The sequence below is a fragment of the Pagrus pagrus genome, assembly GCF_965226575.1.
Source record: "Pagrus pagrus genome assembly, chromosome: 5".
NCBI lineage: Eukaryota > Metazoa > Chordata > Actinopteri > Spariformes > Sparidae > Pagrus > Pagrus pagrus.
In genome coordinates, this window is record NC_140189.1 from 7,596,114 (window position 1) to 7,617,650 (window position 21,537).

At 39.9% G+C, this 21,537-nt stretch overlaps 1 protein-coding gene across 4 annotated transcripts in view; it reads left to right on the forward strand.

Moving 5' to 3' along the window:
* LOC311256980 (transcription factor COE3) overlaps nucleotides 1-14,070 on the forward strand; it is a 155,874-nt gene extending 141,804 nt beyond the window's left edge. For 3 of the 4 annotated variants that reach the window (XM_084352401.1, XM_084352400.1, XM_084352403.1), the window contains exons 15-17: nucleotides 3,086-3,265; nucleotides 7,618-7,707; nucleotides 9,850-14,070. In XM_084352401.1, the coding sequence (XP_084208527.1) occupies nucleotides 3,086-3,265; nucleotides 7,618-7,707; nucleotides 9,850-9,881 (302 nt within the window). In that variant the 3' untranslated portion in view covers nucleotides 9,882-14,070. The remainder of the gene's footprint in view (nucleotides 1-3,085; nucleotides 3,266-7,617; nucleotides 7,708-9,849) is intronic. The other variant, XM_084352402.1, reaches the window with a different exon arrangement.
* Nucleotides 14,071-21,537: the final 7,467 nt, after the last annotated feature.

Genomic DNA, 21,537 nt, shown 5'->3' on the forward strand with positions numbered 1-21,537 from the left:
AATTATTTTATAACTGACCTCCTACAACTGTTCTTTGATGGACGATCCAGAATAAGAGAATCAGAAAAATAACTGGATTTATTTTAAGTTTAGTCTGGAGCGTCTTGTAATTATGACTCAGTGCGTCACAGCAACAACTTCTGCAGCTAATAATTATGATTTCTGAAGTCCACATCATTCATGTTTTATCCTCAGAGCTTCATGTGGAAGAAGAAAAACACCACAAATATGTCCTCTCGTCACAGTGAACAGAAATAAGACAGTATTAAAGGGTAACCCCACTTATTTATCTCATTAAAGTGTGTTTACAGGTGTCGGGGAGGACGACTGTGAAACTTTACTCTAAAGCGGCATTATGATAAACTGCCTCCAGTGATGTCACTCAGTGGCTGTGGTGCATTGTGGGTAATTGATTTCTATAAGACTGTTGAACTCAGTTAAATTTTTTTTACTAATGAACTTTTTTATTCCACACATTCTTCTTTCTTTTTAAAACCTGCTGCCTACATTTCCCACAATGCACCTGAGCCACTGACTGAGACCTGTAAACACACTTCGTTGTAGACAACTGGTGGGTTTGCCCTTTAAGGAAACAAAGACTTCAGTGTCTCTTAATGTAGAGAAATTATAAACATTTTAATAATATTTAGAACCGGTCTGTATTTGTAGAAAGCAGTGTGATCATTAGAAATAAATACATTTTAATTCAAATTTAATCTGTTTGTGGAGGTTCGGCCGCTCACAGCTGAGTGGAACACCTTTAACATCCGTCTACACCATAAACTATACAACAATATCTATAAAGAAACTGATTTAAAATCGTTCTATCATCAAAAATGACAAACGATATCATTGTGATCACTTTAGAAACTGACAGCCCATCAGAATCCATCTGAACTTACAGGATGTCAATTAGAAATGTCCTTAAAATCAAACTAACTGTAGTGACCTCTTTATGTGAGCTGGTATTTAACAGACACTTCTTAGACGGTCTACTCTAATAACTGAGGCTTTCTTATTTAAAAACACAGTATATTAGGCAGCAAAGTACACATAAAAAACTTAATATCTGACACGACAACTCTAACAGAGTGTTGGACTCTCTGAACTCATCTCATCTTTGGAGAACTTTGTTAATCCATATCTGTTGTCCGTCCTTCTGGTCATTCTTGTGAACGTGATAGATCAAGAACGGCTTCAGAGAATTTCTCAGATTTGGCACAAAGATGAACTGAGTAGAATGTTTTGGTCAAAGGTCACTGAGACCTCACAGAAAACATCTTTCACTGTTGCTCAACAGTAAAATGATGAGGTGATTTTATACGATAAAGGTCAAAGATTAACTTCACTCTGACATCATCATGTGCTGGCTGTAATTTAACACCTCAGCTAACAGTAACTCAACTGCTGCACGGAGGCAAAAAACCACCAGGTGGAAATTCTTGTGATCAGGAACTAACGTTATCGGCACATCGTTCCCGTTCTAGTCCTGGTTGTTGTGATTGTCTGTGTTTCTGTCTCAGTTCCAGACTGAACAAACCTTCAGTGTTTGACGGTTTTCTGTCAGTTAATCAGAGCGAACCCCTCCTGCTCGTCTGCAGCCGACACATGTTTTTATTTCAGCGTGAGGTCGGAGGAAGTGATCTTCTTCCCACGCTGCTGTGGACACAACGCAGCAGAACAAATAGGACAGAGTACTGAGTGTGATTGTTGAAGACTTTCTGTTTTCATTAAAGAACAATCGTGACATTTAGTTTGAGCTGTGACGTGCTGCAGCTCCTCTCCTCTCCTCCACATGTGTTTCCCATCGCCGCCTCTCCTCGCCCTCGTCCCCGGGCAGCGCTCCATCAGCCGCTCCTGCTGGGAATTGCGTTGGCCCGAACCAGGAAGTGGGGGGAAAGTGGATGAGGGTGGAGGGTGGAGGGGGGGTGGAGCTGTAATGTGCTACTTGGCACACTGTTGGCTCCGCTCGGCGAGCTCGGCCCGAGGTCGGTGGGAACTCAGCAGCCTCATGAGGGGGTCAAAGGTCGGCTGAGTGCTGCAGGGAACATTGGTATTCAATGCATCTTAGATGAGGGTCAATCAACGGGAGCGCGGGGGGGAGGAGGTGGGGGAGGGGAGCTGAGGTGAGAGATGAAGGGCAGACTTCTCCTGTGAGGAGGAGAGCTGCAGGTAACAGGCGTGATGATGTCACTGCTGAGGTCACAGCGAGGAGATTCAGAGACTTCACTTCCTCTTATTTAGGCTAAAGAGTTCGAACCAGAACCAGAACCTGAACCTGAGGACTGTATCAGCTCGGATCAGGAGTCCAGATCATGTCTTATTATCCTCGTCTCCTGTCTGGATCTGCTCATTTTTCTTCTTTAGTTTTTTTTGAAGCGTGTTGCGTTTGGCGAAACTCGTCAGGTCTGTTTGAGACCAGCACTGTTGTGTTTCTATGTTTACATCTGAAGAACGAGGTGATAAACGTACAGATAAACAGGAATAAAAAGAATTAAATTTATTACAATTGATTAAAAGCATTAAAACACAAAAGAATAACCTGAAACAAACTCTGGATGAATTCAAATAAAGCAGTGTAACTCAAAAATAAAAATAAATAAACCTAAACATTTCAAATTATTCATTAAATTCAAAATGTAAACATTTTAAATTATTTAATTTCAGTTTGAAGAAATTACATTTAAGTGTCATGTTCCAGAAAAATCCTCTTAAAATAATATTGAAGTGTTTTGTGTGGTGTTGTGACAGTGAGCAGTTCACATACTTCATGTATGTATTACATGTAAATATATTTTCTTTTTATTCTTTATTCTATAGTTCATACACACAACCAGTGACTGCAGCCGTCAGGTTTGTGTGGAGGATTAAAGTAGAAATATTCAAGTAAAGTAACAGATCTTCTAGCAGGATGAACTCTCACTGACACCTCGTATGTATTTAAATGTTTAAAGGTGTTTTTGGGGAAACAAAGTGTGACACCGTCTCTGTTCCTTCATGTATCCTCAGTCTGGTTTTATTCCAGCTTCAGCAGGTTTATAAACTCATGAAGAAGAACTGATCTCATCGTGTTTCCTCCTCCCAGGTTACTCCCGTAACTCGAACAGCGTGTCTCCTCGCGGCTACGTGCCGAGCTCCACGCCTCAGCAGTCCAACTACAACACCATCACGTCCACCATGAACGGATACGGAGCGGGGATGACCAACCTGGGCGTACCTGGATCCCCCAGCTTCCTCAACGGCTCCACCAACTCTGCTTACGCAAGTGAGTAACTATTTAATTTATAAAACCCCCCAAACCTCATCCATCAGAGAGGCAGTCAGCAGGAGGATCACATGTAAAGGATTTTTGTGCAATCTGAAACACTTTGTTTATTATTTTGAAGAACAAAAAGATAAGATGGCTTCTGAAACAAGATAAACTGTTTGAATCATGAATCAGTCGTTTGATGGCAGGAACTGAAGTGCCAGTTTAAAAGGTTTGAAGTTGAGAGTCAGAGTCAGTTTAAGATCATAAAGTCGATGTGTCAGTTGAAGGTTAATCACTTCATTTAGCCGACGTTTCATCTGATGTGTTCACACTGAAAGAAGCTGAAGTGTCAGAAGCACTGAAAGGGTTTTAGGTGTCAGTGTGAGCAGTGAAAGAGTTGTGATGTCAGTGAAAGGTTTTTAATTGTGATACTAAAGAGAGATGAAAGGAAAAATGTGTTGTTGATTAATTGATTGTTAACACGTCTCGTGGTCCACATCTCTCCCTCTCAGCCACAGGGCTGAGAAGTGTTGAAGTGTATTTTCAGAAATGATTCTGTGGGTTAGATCAGAGCCAAACATCTCCATAGACAACTGACTTTTTTGAAATTTGGGATTTGAGCTTTTGTGCTTTTAGATTATGTGAACATGTTTTTGAGAACGACAATCTGATGTCACAGAGCTGCAGGATGACGTATGTTTGTAGCCAACTCTGAACACCACTTTGTGATGTCACCACCACTAAGCGTCTTACTACACGATTACTATACAGGTTTTCTATAAATTCTGTAGTCTCATTTAGACACTTCTTAGCAACTGCTAACCGTTTTTAACACACGGAAGAGCTTTATAATCAAACTGTGGGGTGATGAATAACCTTATTTCACGCACTTACTGAAAGCACATTTAAAACAAAAACATTGATTTCAAGATGAGGGAATAGGAAGTGGAAAAATTCTCACTTATTTCTGGTTTTTAGGACTCATTCCTGCAGCACTCTGTGAAAAAGGGAAGAATGTTACTCTGTCTGATTGTGTAAATCTTTGTGGTCGTATGTGAAGTAAACATGAGTGTGAATCAGCTGGAACTGAGACGTGTTGAGGTTTCATACTCAGCCCTCCCTGTGAGACAGGAGAGGAGATTTTAAGGCCAATAAACTGACTGATATCTGCTGGATATAGATTTGTTGGTTTCACAGAATAATGAGAACACTATCAGAAATGTTAATCCTGGCTGTTGGTGTTATATTGATGTGAAACACGAGATAAAAGTAGAAATGAAGTACTTGCTCTATGTTTTTATGGGTGTAGAGTTGTTTGTTGGTGTTGCAGGACTGGTGCAGGAGATGAACAGTCTCAGAATAATGATAGTGGATAAAGTGAAGCTGCAGGAGCTGAGCGGACGCTTCGGTAGTTTGCAGTCGGCTCCGTTGTTCCTCTGAAACTTTGCGCTCGGCTCTGATTAACTCGCCTGGAGTCGGAGCTGCTGCTGCTGCTTGGAAGGCGCAGGTGTGTTTTGGAGACCGGTAAAGTCGAAACTCGCCCGCGGGGAGCGCTCCATTGTTTTGGCTTCTGTATCAAAGAGCTCAGCGAGTCTCAGCGAGACTCGTTTAGAAGGTATCGAGCTCAAACTGCGTCTCCGTGCCAGGTGATGTTGTCGTCCCTGGCGACCAAACAAAAGGTGGGCTCACATCTCGCCTGGCTGAGCTACAGTTTCCCTCCGCCGAGGCTCCGAGTGTGTGTGTGTGTGTGTGTGTGTGTGTCGACTAAACACCGCCACGCATTGTTCACCTCCTCCCTCCTCTGACTGTCCCCCTGTCCATCCTCAGCCCTCCCCTCCCCTTCCTCCTCCTCCTCCTCCTCCTCAACTAACCCCACTAACATCCTCACTGCATCCTTCATGCATTCATGCATTCACGCTTTGGGCCGAATCCATTAATATGAGCTGAAAACAACAAGAAGGAGCCAAAAAGAGGAAACATGAGGAGGAAGAAGCAGCGATCCAGGACAGACTGATAGTTGTTGGCACAAAGCGATAAATCACATTTACATTCCCCCTGTTTCATTTTACAGTTTTCCATTTTCAAACGCTGTCCTTGAATCATTTACAGACTCACTGTGGTCCATAAAGTCTGTGCAGCTCTTAAAGGAGCAGTTCAACTTCCTCTGAGAGCCTCCTCTTCTGTTTCTGTGTGACAGCGACATGTTCAGATATCAGCGTGATCAGTACAGCCTCAGGACCGCTTAGCTTAGCTTAGCTTAGTTTAGCATAGAGACTGGAAGCAGGGGGAAACAGCTTGCCTGTCTCTGTCCAGTTCTACATTTAGAAATACATCTACAGCACCTGTAAATCTCACTGATGAACATGTTCTTAATTAGTTTAAGTGTCAATACAACAGTTTGTACTTTTAAATAATATTAATAGAATTTATATAGATTTGTTTTAAGTTTCAAACTTATTTTCCGATGACAAAAAATCTGAAGAAATGCTCAGAAAAACATTTAAAATGAAGCATTTTTGCTTCCATGACAACTTGTGATATTTAAAGTATCTGATACTAAATGTAATTGAGTATCAAAAGTACAAGTAAATAATACACTTACTTACATGTGAAATCAGCAAGAAAAAAATATGATTGCCATTAAAATAAAATCTGCAACTCTGGCTGTGGTCAGCATGTAATCTGTAAAGTAACTAGTAACTTCCCATTTTAATAGCTAAAATGGAAACACTCAAGTACAAGTACCTCAAAACTGTACTCGTAATTGTTTGCAGTATGTAAGAATTACCCACCTGTCAAATTCATACACCAAACAAATAGGGGGCAGCACATCACCAGAGTAACTGCTAACTGTAGCTACCCTTAGCTAGTTAGCTCAGTTAGCCATGCAGCTAGCAGTTTGGACTGGGAGCATTAGTGCTTACACTTCCAGCACAGGACTGTTTCAACTGAAATTCTTACATATTGCCTCCATTATGCTCAGTACCTGAGTAAATGTACTTAGTAACATCACCGATGACAACTGGGCGAACTGATGAAGATCATGTGATGTGATTAAAAACTCTGGCTACTAAATAGATCCTGACCTGAGATTTATCTCAATGTTTAACTGAGTTGGAGAAAATGAAAAATCTAAATATTTTATTATGTTTCAGTAGCTTTTCTGGAACTTTCAATCATTTCAGAAGTTGTCATGGATATGCAGGTGTTAAAGGTGCAATGTTTAAGAATTTTTGTTTAAAACATTAAAAACATGAACTAAAGTTATCGACAGAAAGTGTAGAAATATCAGTGATAGACGTCTGTGTGTGAGTTATCTACTGAAGTTAGCATGCTAACCAGCTAGCTCCAAGCCACCTTGTACCTCAAGGTTAGTCTGAAAGTAAAGAGTCAGCTAATACACCCGCTAGCTGCCCAGCTAGCTGTGCTAACTAGCTAACAGGAGGTACAGTTAGCAGCAGTTAGCAGTTAAATTCGATAGTTGGCTAATTCTTACATATTGCACCTTTAACCTTCATTTCTACAAACGATCTGTAATCATGTAATTTTCACGACAACAAATTTATTATAACATTTCAATAAAATGAGAAATCTAAAGACAGCACACTCAAGAGATTATCATGTTTGCTCTTCATCAATTAGTAAAAAACAGACACTAAATTGTTTTGTTAACAAATATACCTGAATATTTAACTCAGCGTTAACCCTCCTGTTGTCATCATCTGTGTCTAAAAAACAGACTATTAGTAGACTAACAGAATATTGTCTGTAAATGTTTCTTCTCAGTTACTTAATATGTCCGGTGAGCTGTAGCCGAGTTTGGATAGAGGCAGGCTAACTGTTTCCCTTTGCTTCCAGTCATTATGCTAAGCTAAGCTAACACATCCCGACTCTGTACTGAACACTGAAGAGGATTTTAGAAAATGTTGCACTGTTCCTTTAATCAGAATCAGTTGTTTTATCACCACAACAGACACATGAGGAAGTCAAAGTGATGTGTTTAGAGGATTAAAGTTGTCATGACACACCTGTACACACACACACACACACACACACACACACACACACACACCTGTACAGTGTGTGTGGATGAAGACGCTGCCACTCTCAGGTTGGTTTTTCAAATTAAAAGTCTTCAAGTTATGGATCAACTTTGCCAGACGTGCAGCTGTTTGTTCCTCCAGATCCTCCTCGGCCCGACCCCCACCTCCTCATCTTCCTCTCCATCCTCCTCCTCCTGCATGATTCACCTCCATCCGATCACTCACTCCTCTGTCCGTCTGCCTGCTCGTTACCTCCTCCTCCTCCTCCTCCTCCTCTTCCTCGGCTCCCTGATTCATTCTCTCCTGTCCATATGGTTTCTGCAGTCAAACAGAAGAGCGCCTTCGCCCCTGTCGTGCGGCCACAGACCTCCCCGCCCCCCACCTGCACCACCACCAATGGCAGCAACCTTCAGGGTGAGCATCCCACCCCCCCTCCCACGCCTGTCAGCACCCCTGTCCACCTGTCCATGTCCCACCTGGACGCAGACAGACGCCCACTGTGATGCTGATAATGTCTCTGTAACATGTGAAGACCTGCAGTTTAACACTCTAAGGTCAAAGTTGATCCATAACTTCTGGCACCGAATTTAAAGAGTTCAGATTCGTCTCATCAAGTCATTTTACTGAGAATTCATCCTGTTTCAGACACAAGCGGGTCATTTCATCACAACTCACCCAGAACTTTTCCCAGTTCATGTCGAGGATTTTCCTGAAAAAAATAAATAAATAAAACTGGGTAAAAAATGATTTTAAACTGATCGGACCTCGTAAAATCCTACAGCTGTACTCAAATACTTTAAGTTTAGAGTTTAATGTCATTTTTGTGGTTGGTTCAGGTTCCAGCATATAATGGCTGGTTTGTTGTTTACTAGATGATGTCATCTGGACATTTTTCAACTAGTTTCTGAATATTCTCAAGAAAATCCACGACAAGAACTGGGAGGATTCAGGTGAGTTGGTATGAAATCACACAAAACACAAATAAGTTTTAACAATTCTTGAATCTGGTGAGTTGTTTCATGATATCCTGGAGAAAGCTGTTGTTAACAGGTAAAAAGACAAATGTGACACTTTCTTTAAGGATTTGAAAATACAAGTTAGTGAAACAGATGTTTTTTGTTGTGAGTACAGTCATCGTCCAATAAGTAATTAAAGTAAGTACAGAGACGCCGATAAAATATCTACATCATCATTTAATTTGGCCTCCTCAAGTAAAAAATAACCATTTTCATTTCAACATGTTTCTAATAAAAATTAAATAGGTCGTTAAATGTTTCTTAATTTGTGATATATTTTCATTTTTCATGATGTTAACTTTGAGATTCAGACTTAATATAGATCAGTAGCTAAAGATACATATACTAATTTTTACAAATATTCCCATTGAGATTTAAAATCTCTTTTACAATCAAGTCCTGGCAGACGGCAACATGAAGAGTTTCACATAAAAGAAGAAAACCAAATTAAAACAAACAGTGAATTAGCAGCGTTCAGTGAGTCCTTGATCCTATTTTTATGATAGTTAAAGTTTGAAGACAGTAAACTAAATTTGGCAGTTTTTGAATGTAGTTTTGAATGTGGAGCAGCTCTGAAGAGTAAATATAAACCTTAACAAAACTTATTGAGACAATAATGTAACTTCAGGTTACTGTTCCTCAACAGTGAAGGAAGGTGAGGAAAATACACTAATGTTTGGACAGCGATGTTATTTTGCAGAGAGGAGTCAAAATTAAAACGAATGATGTAAACTTGAGTGCAGTAAATAGTCTCATTTTCAGTGGACAAGTTAAAAATCATGTTTATATTTCAGGTTAAATTTTTATAAATTTACATTTTTCACGATTCTCATGAAACAGTGGGTCGACCGCGAGGTTAAGACAGATCAGTAGATTTATATCCTGATGTTTGACGGTAGAAAACAAAATCCGTCTGTTAGTTAAGGTAGTTCTGAACATGAAGTCGGCTCTTAAAAGCTAAATATAAACCTAAACGACAGTCAGGTTTCCATAGTAACGCTGGGAGTCATGAGGAGAAATTCAAATCATTTACAACAACGAGATTCAAGATTAATTTGTCATAATGCAACAAAAAACTGTATAATAGAGTTTCTGTCATCCCTCAGCTAAAAGACAGAAAGAAGATGCTCTGTAGTCTGATCGTACAGCAGCAGATACTTCTGTTTCCCTTGGCAGACGCAACATTTTTAGTGTTAGGTCAGTAATAACAAAAGAATAAAGTAACTTCCCAAAACAGTCTGTTAACTGATGGTGGACAAACACGAGGAAAATAAACGTGAACGTTGTCAACAGCGAAAATACTTTAAGGTGACTGAAACACTGAAGCTCGTTATCTTCCACTTGTTAGAAGAAAACAAAACTTTCAGGATGAATAAAATGACTTGATAAGACTGATTACCTGTACAGACTGATGAAGTGTCACATTCAGCAGAGAGATTAATTAATTCTTCTTCTTCTTCTTGTTATAGTCAGTGACATTTAACAAATATTTGAGTTGGTTTCAGTTGAATTGATGTGAACGTGTCTGATTGTCTCTCAGCTATGGCAGGTCTCATCGTCCCGCCCATGTGAGGAGGACCCTCGGCCTGATAAGACAGACCCCCTGAACCCCCCAGCTGATGGCCCCGCCCACCTGAAACGCCACAACAACAACGGCAGCGAAGAATCCTTCCCATCATCCCCAAGAGACCCCAACTGACCCACAATCCTTCACTGCCCCAGTAGAAAACGTTTGACTCTTCATCGATTAATTTACAGTCTTCACTGAGAGACTTCTGAAGCCACCGCAGACGTCTGAACCAGTCTTCTGAGACGTCTGCAGCGGCTCCACCTGGAGACCTCAGAGAGGTCAGAGGTCAGCAATGTGACTGTGGACAGGTGTGTGTAGGGGGGTCAGGTGTCTACAGTCCTACATGTTGTGTATCGTCGTGCTGAGTTATGAAACAGTTTGACTTCAGAAGTCTGTGGAGGCTGAACAGGTCTCAGATCAGTTTGAACCACTGTGAGACAGGAAGTAGGCGTGTCCACCGGGAGCTTCAAACCACCACAGTGACATCACAGAGAAACGTTCAATCTCATTGGATATGCAACTATTTTTACAAGCTCCACTTGCTGCTGCAACATCATCACTATAAACCTCAAAAAGCACCAATTACTTATTGCCGTTAACACGGCACATACTTTTTAAAAATCACTCTTTATAGTCTGATGCAGAACTCCATTTATATAATATATACTGAGGTACACGTGTTTGCAAACACGAGTAAACTTAATAAATCAACAATCTAAAAATACAAGATATGATCATGTAAAGATAAAAACCTCATTGTTAATGTTTACACACTATAAGTTTGTTTCAAGAGTGTGATAATCACTGCTCATATGTTACAGAATGAGTGGAAATCAATGGAGGAAGCTGACAGTTATTTTGATATCGTTAATGAAAAAATAAATAACGACACAACGAGGGAATAACTTAAATCTCTGCTGATTAAATCTCCTGATTGTTGGAAAACGCTCACCGGTAATAAACACGTGTTTTTTTGTAGTAAATGGAGTAAACAGCAGCGTTCCTTTAAAGCTGGACGTCTGTTTGAAACAACTTTATTTAAAACAGTATTGAACCAGATTTAACAGTCAGCTACATTATGCAGCCTAAGTTAAATTAAACCTCTGATCGGTTTGTTGCTGGATCAGAAGCTCTCGGTGGACACAGAACCTGAGTCGGACCGAGTCCAGAAACCAGGTAAAAATCAAACATTTGATCAAATCTGGAAAAACCGTCAGACGGTTTCCTGATTGGATGCAGAGGACGAGAGTCCTGATCGATATCACGAGCATTTTCCTTTGTGTACCATAGCTTTTAATGTTTGTGTCTCATATTCTAAAAAGGAGGAAAATGCAGTAATTTTTTAAGCTGAAGACAGAACGAACAAACGTCCTGCGATGAGCAGATGTTACACTAACATTTGTCTCAATACAGTCGAGGCAGCCCAAGTTTATTTTCTTGTTTTGTTTTGTTTTTTTAGGTTAATTTTCTGTTATTTTGTTTGTTTTTGTCTCATTTTTTAACTGCAGTACAATAGTTCTGTTCTAGTTCTGTTTGCAGGTGTGTCGAGTGGTAGATTTTAACCAGAAAAAGCTTGCAGCTGTTTTAATCACATTTAGGTACCAGACTTTTCTCCTTGTTCTTCTTCTGATTGTGCTTATTTTCTATGTATTTATAAAGTATGTTTTTGGGGAGTTCCTTTTGTGATTTAGGCCTGAATGATAGTCTCAAATATATATGTAAACACATTTGATGTCTTAATACCTTTTAGATATTGTAAAAAGAGTGAACAAGTGAGAGGAATTAACCCTTTTTGTAAAAACAAACCGTCATGACGTGGTCACATCCTGTTTTTGAAAGCAGGACGTAAAAAAACGCTTTCATCACTTTTGTATAAAACTGCTTTTCCGATACGATATTTAACTTTTTGTAAACAGCATCATTTGTGTTTCCCCTGGTTCTTCTCGTCCTTTGTGTATTATTGTGAAATGTATAATCATGGTTATTTCTTAATGCACTATTTTTTTTGTTGGGGCACTTAATAAGAGCAATGCATCTTAGCAAAAAAGAAAAAAGCTAAAAGTAAAAAAAAAACAAAAAAAAGAAAAGATGAAAGCTAGAATGATATGCACCGATATGTTTTTTCTGGCAGAATCCTTGTCATGTGAAATTTTTTATATTTCAGAAGCTTATAACGTCATAATATTCCTCCACTCTTCCTTTTGGACCGAGCGTGTCTCTTGGTAGACAATATTTTATCCATCTTTAATATTAGACCCGACCCTCGTCTTTGTGTTTTTTGGTGAGAATGATCGTACGATTTTAAAAACAGGAAGCAGATTTTAAAACCACTCCGAACATTAAGTTTTTGGGTCACTGATCTCAAGGAAACTTCCATCAATGTTGGTGTCGTTGTAGATGGTGCTGTTCTCGTCGTCACACACAATCTGGATCATTTACTTATGCAACTGTGTTCCTGTTCTGTCACGCCAGCTCGTCTTCTTCCACACCGGCGCTACTTTGTTTCGTTTGACGAGCTCTTCTCCAGTCGAACTGGCAGAATTTGTTGTTTTGCACCGGATGTTTGTCCCTCAGGTCCCCCAAGAGAAGAGAACGTTTGCATTTTCAGCACTGAACTAAAACTGAAACGGCTAGGTTAGCAATTAGCCTTTTAAATAGCGACGCCTGTTTAACTCCCTGATTTAGTCGTAATGTAAAAGAAGTTTCTACAACGCGATCCAGGACAGAAGCGCCTCGTTTACTAAAGACACACACGTCATTTTTTAATTATTACTTCTCCAGCACATAATTATTATACAGCACCTCAGACACTGGTTTTATTTAAATGTGTTTATAAATCTAATTACATGAAAACGATCTAATAAGACAGCTGGTTGCACCAACAGGGGTTTCACTTCAAGCAGTGTGGCGCACTCACCTGCTGTTAACGAGGCACATCATTTTTCAGGTCACAGAGAGCCGACGCAATAGTTTTTTGCACAAAGAAAGGAAAACTTAAGGTAAAACATTTGCTGAATTGACAAGAGGACACAAATAATTCAGAATTTGTTGAAGACAGCGTTTCAAAGTTTATAAAGTTACCCTTAACTCAAACACTCATTAAATACGCAGATTTTTAAAGGGAGTCTGGTATTATAGTATTTTATATGTCCTTGAAATTGCCTTTTCTTTTCCTTTGAGCCTCCATAATGTCTCAGCAAATTAGAAATCATTTACGTTCACTTTCAGCAGTTGTAAAAAAAAAACAAGGGCGTTTAATTTGGACTATAAAAGCTGCAGGCTTTATTCTGTGACAGACTCTAACCTACACACACACATCCCTACACACACTGTTAAAATGACAACTTACAGCTATTGTTTAGTTGGTGCAACCAAGGTAAAGTCCTTTCTAAAGATCAGTTGGTGCAACCCGGTCCAGAGTCATACTTACTGTCTAATTACAACTCTGATATATTTGAGACACAGATGTTGAATTCAAAAGAAACAGAGCAACACATCTCCATTATTTTCTTTACAGTTGACATTAGAGGACTGTTGTAGAAAAAGTTTGTGCTTAAAGAAAACTAACAAACATCCCTTTAACTCCTGAAGAATCACCTGGATCTCTAAATTTAAAATCGAAGTTGAGGGCAGGAATGTGAAGTTTGGACGGATTAAACTTTATGCAACAGAAACCTTCAGTCGCTGCATGACGCTGTTGTGTTTATGTTTTGTTGAACATGTGTCCGCCGTCTTTAGGAGAAGCCATTTTTTTCAGCCACACTAATCAAACGAGCGGTCGCACCTCGTTTCAGTTCGACATGAACTCCCTCGTCCGTCTTTCAACAGCTTGCTGATTTTTTGTTTTTTTGGTCACAGTTGTAGAAAGTTTTGCTTCTCACCGTCCTGGTTTCAGTCGAGGTTTTAAAAACTGCAAATATACTTCTTTTTTCGATGTTTTACTTCAATGTGAAAGAGGGCAGAGGTACTGCATCTTTGTGAAATATGAAATATATCATCAAAGTATATCAAAGCACAATGTTTAATTAATGTCTTTAGAATACAAACGGGGGCGATGCCCCGGCTTTTCTTTCCTGTCTCTGGCCATGCTGTAAATAGATGCATGTTTTTGGGTTTTTGGTTTATTTTTTTTCCTGTGATCCAGTGCTTTTTGTACAGAAACAGTCTAATAAAGATTACATTTGGCTTGAACGCTGTCTCACGTTCTGTTGTGTTATTACATTCAAGGTCAAAATGTTTTGTTGGATTAAGGTTGAAGCAGTAAAATGATGGGAAGCATCTTTGAAGTCTCAGAGCAGTTTTTGTGTATTACTGTATTACTGTACTAGTGTTACTTTTGAAGAGTAACCACTGAAAGTGATCAAATTTCAGTTAACGTTTCAGTGTGTGTCGGTGTCGGTCCAAACAGATTTTGGTCCATTCCTAGATGAAGGGAACAAGTGGAGGACAGAAACAAACAAAGTTTCGTCCAGGTTCAGTAAATCCTAGAGGACTTTTTAGGTAATGTTTAGGTTCAGACAAGGTCACAAAAAGATGATTATTCATGTCTATAAAATAAAGGCTTTTTAAATAAGAAATACAAGCGTCAAGATTAGATTTTGATTTGAGCATTTTTTTCAGAGCTGACAGCTGGATTAGTAAAGATCAATAGATCTTGGTTTTATGTCCTGACAATGTCTTTTTAAAAACCAGCTTGACTTTATCCTGGTGTCTTTTTGACAAGTAATATTTTCTCCAAAAGTAAAGATCCCAGAGTTCAACAACAAACAGCAGCTGTCAGTGACTCAACAATAAACAACAGAAGATAGAAATTCAGTTTGTTACAAAGTTCAGTTTCTCAAGTCTGTCCAGAGTGAACCCTCTTCACAAACAAATCAATAAAGCATCTCTGAAAAATAAAATAAACTGACATCTCCAACAATGTCAGAGAGAAGAGTCTGGACGTGACACTGCAGGCTAACGCTAAGCTAGCTGTGTCAATTTTTAGAGGCACGCAAGTAGGCAGGGCTGAGAATCACTGATCCTGCTTCTGGTTTCTATGATCCAAACTGAGAGCCCTTTTCCATTCAGAATCAATATCGTGACACCACTGATAAGAAAGGATCCCATAGGCCTGTCGCGGCCGCGATACGGTCGTTGATGCTGATCGTGGCTGTTCTAGACAATGCTCATGTTTCAACCGGCTGCACCATGGCAGGTTTCAGCAGCTTCCCACAGACGGCTCCACAGAGAATACAAGCCGAGTCTGTTGCGTCAATCTGCACAGAACGGATCGAGCCAGACAGGAAGTCAGTCAGCAGAACTGCATAGTGCAACCGGTCGATTTCCAAAATAAAACCACAAAGTCAGCAATATTAACAACAAACACACTTCAGACAGATAAATATTGAAACGATTAAAGTATGTAGCTACTCAACCACAGAAGAAGCACAAACATCAAGAAATGATGGAATAAACACGATCTGAGCAGGTCAACAACATCAGGTGGGATGTGAAGCCGTGTTGACGACGGAACAAAATAGTGTCGCGCATGGCAGGTAACAAAGAGTCGGTTGAATCAGGGGGATCATCATTTTTCTTTGTTCCAGAAGAAGCGCTGCATTTATGAAGTTTGACATTTTCACACCAATGTAGTGTTAGAGGTGCTCATAATGCTCTTGATGAAAATGATAGCTCACCTCGAAAAGAGTGATTTAGTCTGGAGAGTTTGATCAATCTTAAAAACTTGAAACACTCGTAGGAACGAACCTCGCAGAAAAGTTAAGTGACATGAGTATTTGAATATGAAAATGTTCCATCATGAGCTGAAACAAGGCTGTTTCAGAATAAAAGTTAAAAATTAATCTTTACAGTAACTGCAGCTGTGATAGATGTGGTCCAGGAAAAGTCTCTAAAATCCAGTAAAGCTGCAGAAGACGGGCTCTGGAGGTGGTTTCTGTTGGTGGGTTATGAAAATATTCTCTGTCAAGAACCTGAAGACTTCCAGAGATTACAGTTAATGATGAAACCATTGGCGGAGGATCTTGAAGCTCTGACTGACATTCAGGGTCGAGCTGATGTGAATCAGTCAGAGCAGCTTGGAGCCAAAGCAACAATCCTTCAGTCAGTGAGTGAGACCTCCACAGACGGTAAAGACATCAGTAGAGAGATACGTCTGAGGTGACGTGAAGGTTTGTGAGGAGGACATGATTCAGGAGGGTTTAGATGATGACAGTCAGGAATCTGTCTGTAAATCCTGACGTTTAGAGACAGATTGTGTTCCTTAAACTTTAGAATTTATCTGCTCAATGTATGTAATTAATTACCATGCCTTCATCTGTATCCACGAGGAGCAGCAGGATGTTGAAGCAGGGATTTAATGAAATGATGTTGTCCACAGTATCAACGTTGTTACTGTTAAACAGTCTTTAACATCTTTAATCTCAAAGTTTAAACACAACATAGTGTTTAACAGACAAAACCTGAAGATCATCCACAATCTCAACCTGAACATTGGAGAGAAATAAGTATTCTATCGTTTGAAAAATTCTTCAAACTTAAACTCCTGAAAGATGGCAGCAAAAAATTAAATAACAGTGGAGTATGTTAATCCCATCTGAATGGAGTTCAAGATCCAGTTCAACCTGGAATAAATCCAGCTGGTCAACAGTGAGTAGGGGTGCAGAAAATAATCGATTCAAAGATGCATCGAGATGCTTAATGGGACGATTCTGAATCAATGCAGTAACGTCACATAATCGATTTTTAAATTCAAAATAAAACATGGGCGATTGTTGTTGTGTTTCCCGTTTCTGCTGGACAATAATGTTGTAAAGTTCAAGTTGCATTGTGGGTGAAGGACGGACGCGCGCGAGCATAGTAAACCCAACATCTAACATGGTGGAGGAAAGCAGTAGCGGTAGCCGATGCACGCTAAAAAATCCACACAACTTAAAAGCGGATATCTGGTAACATTTCGGATTTTAAGAAGTTCCTGTGATGCGACTTCAACTGGACAAGACCCATGCTATTTGTAAAACTTGCCACGCTAAAATCAAATACTTCGGTAACACCACTAATATGAGGAACCACATTAGCCGATGCCACGCTGAGCTAATGTTAGCATCTGATCACAACGGAAAGAAAACTACTGACCCAGCCCAGCCAAAGATCGACGAGTCAGTGAGAAAGTTGCCATCCAAGTCCGAGAGAGCCCAGAGGAGCCCTGTGTGTAGGAGCTTTCATAGCGAAGGACTTAAGGCCTTATAGCGTGGTCAAGAACGCAAGGTTTCACCAGCTGGTTAAGACCCTGGAACCGCGGTACAAGATCCCATCTCGGCAAACAATTGCAGACACGGTTGTGCTAGCGTTGTACAGAGAAACAAAAGCCCAGGTGATGAATTCAATGAGGGAAGCTTGCCGAGTAGCAGTCACATGCGATTCATGGACTTCTGTGGCGACCAAGTCCTATCTAACGGTAATGGCACATTACCTTAATGACGACTGGGACATTGTGTCACATGTGCTGCAAACCAGAGCCGTTTTCAAAAGCCACACTGGTTTTCATCTGGCTGAGCTTCTGTCTGATGTAGTGAAGGAGTGGCAGCTAACAGAGAAAGCTGTTGTGCTAGTGCCTATAATTATATTTTTCTTTACAACCTAATGTAACAAAACATGACATTTGTTTACATCTCAATTTTAAAGCAGCTTTCTAAATAAAGAGTTCATATTTATCTGACTGTTTGTGTTGATTGATGAAAAAGCCATGTGTGGTTATATAGAAAATTGAGGATAAAATGCATCGTATAATTGAATCGAATTGCATGAAGATGCACACCTCTAACAGTGAGTCAGTGAAAGAGACGAGGACACACTGCTGACTGACGGGAATAATTCAACTGAGGAACAGTGGATTTAAACATGAGAAACTCAGTCTTCATCTCCTCCCTCCATGCTGATATCAAGTCAGGTGAAGTCTCGTAGACCACAAAACATTTCTGGAGCGTCACAGTAAAACAGAGTTGCAGCATTCTGCTAAACAACTGAAGTAGCTGGAGACTTGATTTAAAACATCAGATATCTCCATACAGCTCGTCCAGTCAGCTTAATAAAGGGTGTAAATAACGTCTACTCAGATCAGTTTGTGATCTCAGAGCTTCTGGAGACTGTGATTACAGCAGACGAGCTGTATGGAGACATTTGATGATTTTTTTTTATGTTTGTGGACAACGAAACTGCTTCTCACCGTCCTGGTTTCAGTCGAGATTTTAAAAACTCCAAATATACTTCTTTTTTCGATGTTTTACTTCAATGTGAAAGACGGCAGAGGTAAAGCATCTTCGTGAAATATATCATCAAAGTATATCAAAGCACAATGTTCAATTAATGTCTTTAGAATACAAACGGGTCTTTACTTTTTGGGTAAACTAATGGAAACACTGGAAACAGGTGCACAGGAGACTGCAGACATCAGGTGATGACTGAAGGTAGAAGAGGTCTTCGATCAAAGAGAGATCTTGATGATATTGAAGCGGGCAAAGCTCTGATTGGTTGTTTTCTGATTGTGGGAACAGCCGTCAAAGATCACAACAGCAGACTTGTTTGAATCACTGAAAAAACCACGTGGGCGGCGATCCGGATGTCTGGAACCAGGACAGAAGAGTCTTTAGTCATTTCAGGACAAACTTCCTCCTGTCATGACGATAACATTAGTTGAAAACAGTGAAGTATTTCTGTTCAGGAACGTGTTAAAGATCGAGGATCGATGCTGGAGACTGAAATGTAAAACCTGTGGTTGCGTGATACAAGACAAATGAAACAAAGTTCTTCAGCAGACTCGTCGTCGCCCCCTTATGTTTCTTGATGCTGAGAGAAAAATAAGTGTGATAAGTGCTTTTGAAAGTCTGAAGGTCAGCGGTGGTCTTTATCAGGCCTGCAGTCCTGAGCAGGAAGTCTGGTTTCCATCGTGGAGGACCAGAACAGCCCAGTATCAGAGTCTGCAGCAGAGAGGAGGGGGTGGAGGGTGTTTGGCAGCGCTCGGCCTGCTGAGGCTCGACTACAGGCACAATTAACTTTCACTCCACCGTCAGCACCGACCTTGATGAGTTGTGAAGTCTTGAATACACAGCACTCGTTAGCGGACACCGACGCCCCGGAGCTACAAACACCCAAAGAAAACTTCCAACCCTCCCTGAGTCTGCACGTCCTCGGCCAAACTCCACGCTGCAGCTGCCAGACGGAGCTGAACTCCGACCAAATCATATTCACAGAGCGAAGAAGAAGAAGTGCTGCGTCGCTGAGAGAGGCTGTTAACAGTTTGGACACATTGTGATGGATACGCTTCCTCAGAAACGCACGATTAGGAATTCTCCCGGACAGATTTACAGGGGAAAGTTGTGATGGAGAGAGAGGCTGCTGATTGGTCGAATGGGTTGTGGTGAGCTCAGACTGATCAGAGTTAGAAAAACAAGGATTATGAATAAATATGTTTAGTTTTCCAAACTACTTTACAAGGAACTAAAACTGCAGTCTAAAGACCCACAAAGTTTACGCAATTTAGTCCACTAATGTATGAAAAATGTCACTTTTGCTCAGACTACACACAAACGAAAACACCAACTTCATCGTCTCTCCATCTGCTTTCTCCTGTAACTCAATGTTAATGTGTCAAAACACAATAAACAAAAAACAAACTAAGTTTTGCGGCTGCATTTTTTTTAAGATCAGTGGCTGAACTATAATACTGGTAGTATTACAACTGTTCAGCCCCACAAGACCAGATCAGATCCCCAAAGTTCCTCTTTAAAAGGATGTAAAGCGTCTTGGAAGTTGTAGAGCTGGTGAATATTACAAAGTGCTGCCCCTCCAAAGAGACTGTCTGAGGTGTAAAATAATGTCTCAGGAACTGAACTGAGACCCTGGTCCCTGAGGTGGAAACACACTGAGCTGCTCCAAAGCTTCCCAGCACCCGGAGAAAGTTCCTGAGGTGAAAACAAAACCTACGAACACATGCAGGCAGCACGCTGTGAGCTAACATAACTGTATCAAGTGCTGTGGATGTTACGTTATTTTTCATGTTGCTATCAGAAGAATTGATTCAGTTCAGATGTCAACAGTCAAACATCTAAATGTTAATCCACATCTTCACTAAAGACATTATCACGTTAAACATCACATAAATGTATTACCATTTGTTTTAGTGAATCAATCTACAGTAGAAAGAGCAGACAGCTGTGCTAATGCTAATGCTAGGTGTCTTTTCTTTGTCTTTTTCCCTTTTTTGCTTTTTTTCTCTTTCTTTTTCTATTGGTTAATTTGTTTTAGTGATTTTATATTGAGGGGGAGGATTTCATATAAGCCCTTTGGGCTTCTTTTCCTCTCCTGCACAATTATTTGCCTTTGTATTATTAAATATAATTCTTGTTTTTTTTCATTGTGCATATGAATAAATTAAAAAAATAAATTAAAAAAAGGTGTGCAAGATCAACAGAGAGTCGCATGGACACGACAGCTCTAACCATGGTAACTGTACACAACGAACAGCTGTAACCATGGTAACTGTAGCCTCAAAAAGCTTAAAAGACAAATTAAAAGGTGTTATTAATAACAGTTGAAGTATCATAGCATTAGTGTTGCTAATGCTAGCAAGCTCCTGTAGAAATCTGCCATCTTCACCTTGTTTTCCACATACTGGCAACAACCAGCCAGCCAACCAACTGACTACAGTAAACCTGCCAACAGTGTGATATGGCCATGGAATCATGGCCACAACTTCCAGCGTGTCCAGTCACAGAACCAGCTTCTTTCATGGTGACAGGATGCTAATCGTCATTCTTAGAGTGATTGGTACAGCAAATCATTCATTCATTAAGATCGAGGTTAACACTATTATAAATGCTTAGCCCACTTCCCTAACACTTCTAGTTAGATCTGCCGAGCACCTGAAGTATCACCAATAATCTTTTTCACAGCGAAAAAAAAAAAAAAAAAGAATTAGGTGGCATTAGCACTGGATTGGACAATATAAGATTTTATCTCACATCGCAATAAAAAACATTCAGGTTTGATTGATGGTGAAGTGTCTTGTTAGAGCCGTCTAGCTTCATAACGTACTGTCCTCTGTTGATTTCTTGATTTATTATGAATCGCCACAAGATGTCTTTGATGCAATAAAATAATTTTTCTTAACTTTTGTTTCTTAATAAAATGGGAGGTTAAGTGATTGAGTAGGTTTTAGTTAGATAATGTTAAATCGCTATTATTTTGGCCAGAATAATCATCAACATTACATTTTCATATCAGTGAAGATTAAGAAAGCTATTTGCTAATTACAGCTATCACAGTGACCTGCCAGAGAGAAAATGAATTTAATTTGAGCAGAATATCTAATAAGTCTGTGAAATGAATTAGTAGATTGAGGAAGCAAAAGTATATAGAGTGCTAAAATTAGTAAACTTATGGAACGATTTATTAATTGCTTTTCCGTCTCAGGCTCAGTGGGGAGAAGTCTGTTGACAGCAGCTGCTAAGAGCTACAGGAGGGGAGAAGACTAAAAAGGGTTTTTTACAGCTCAGAGCTGCTGATGTTTTGGCTTCATGAATAGTTGAAATATTTTTTAATCAGTCGGAGGAAGAGGTGGTACAGAGCGAGTGCAGGTGTGTTTAGTTTGGGAGTTAAGTG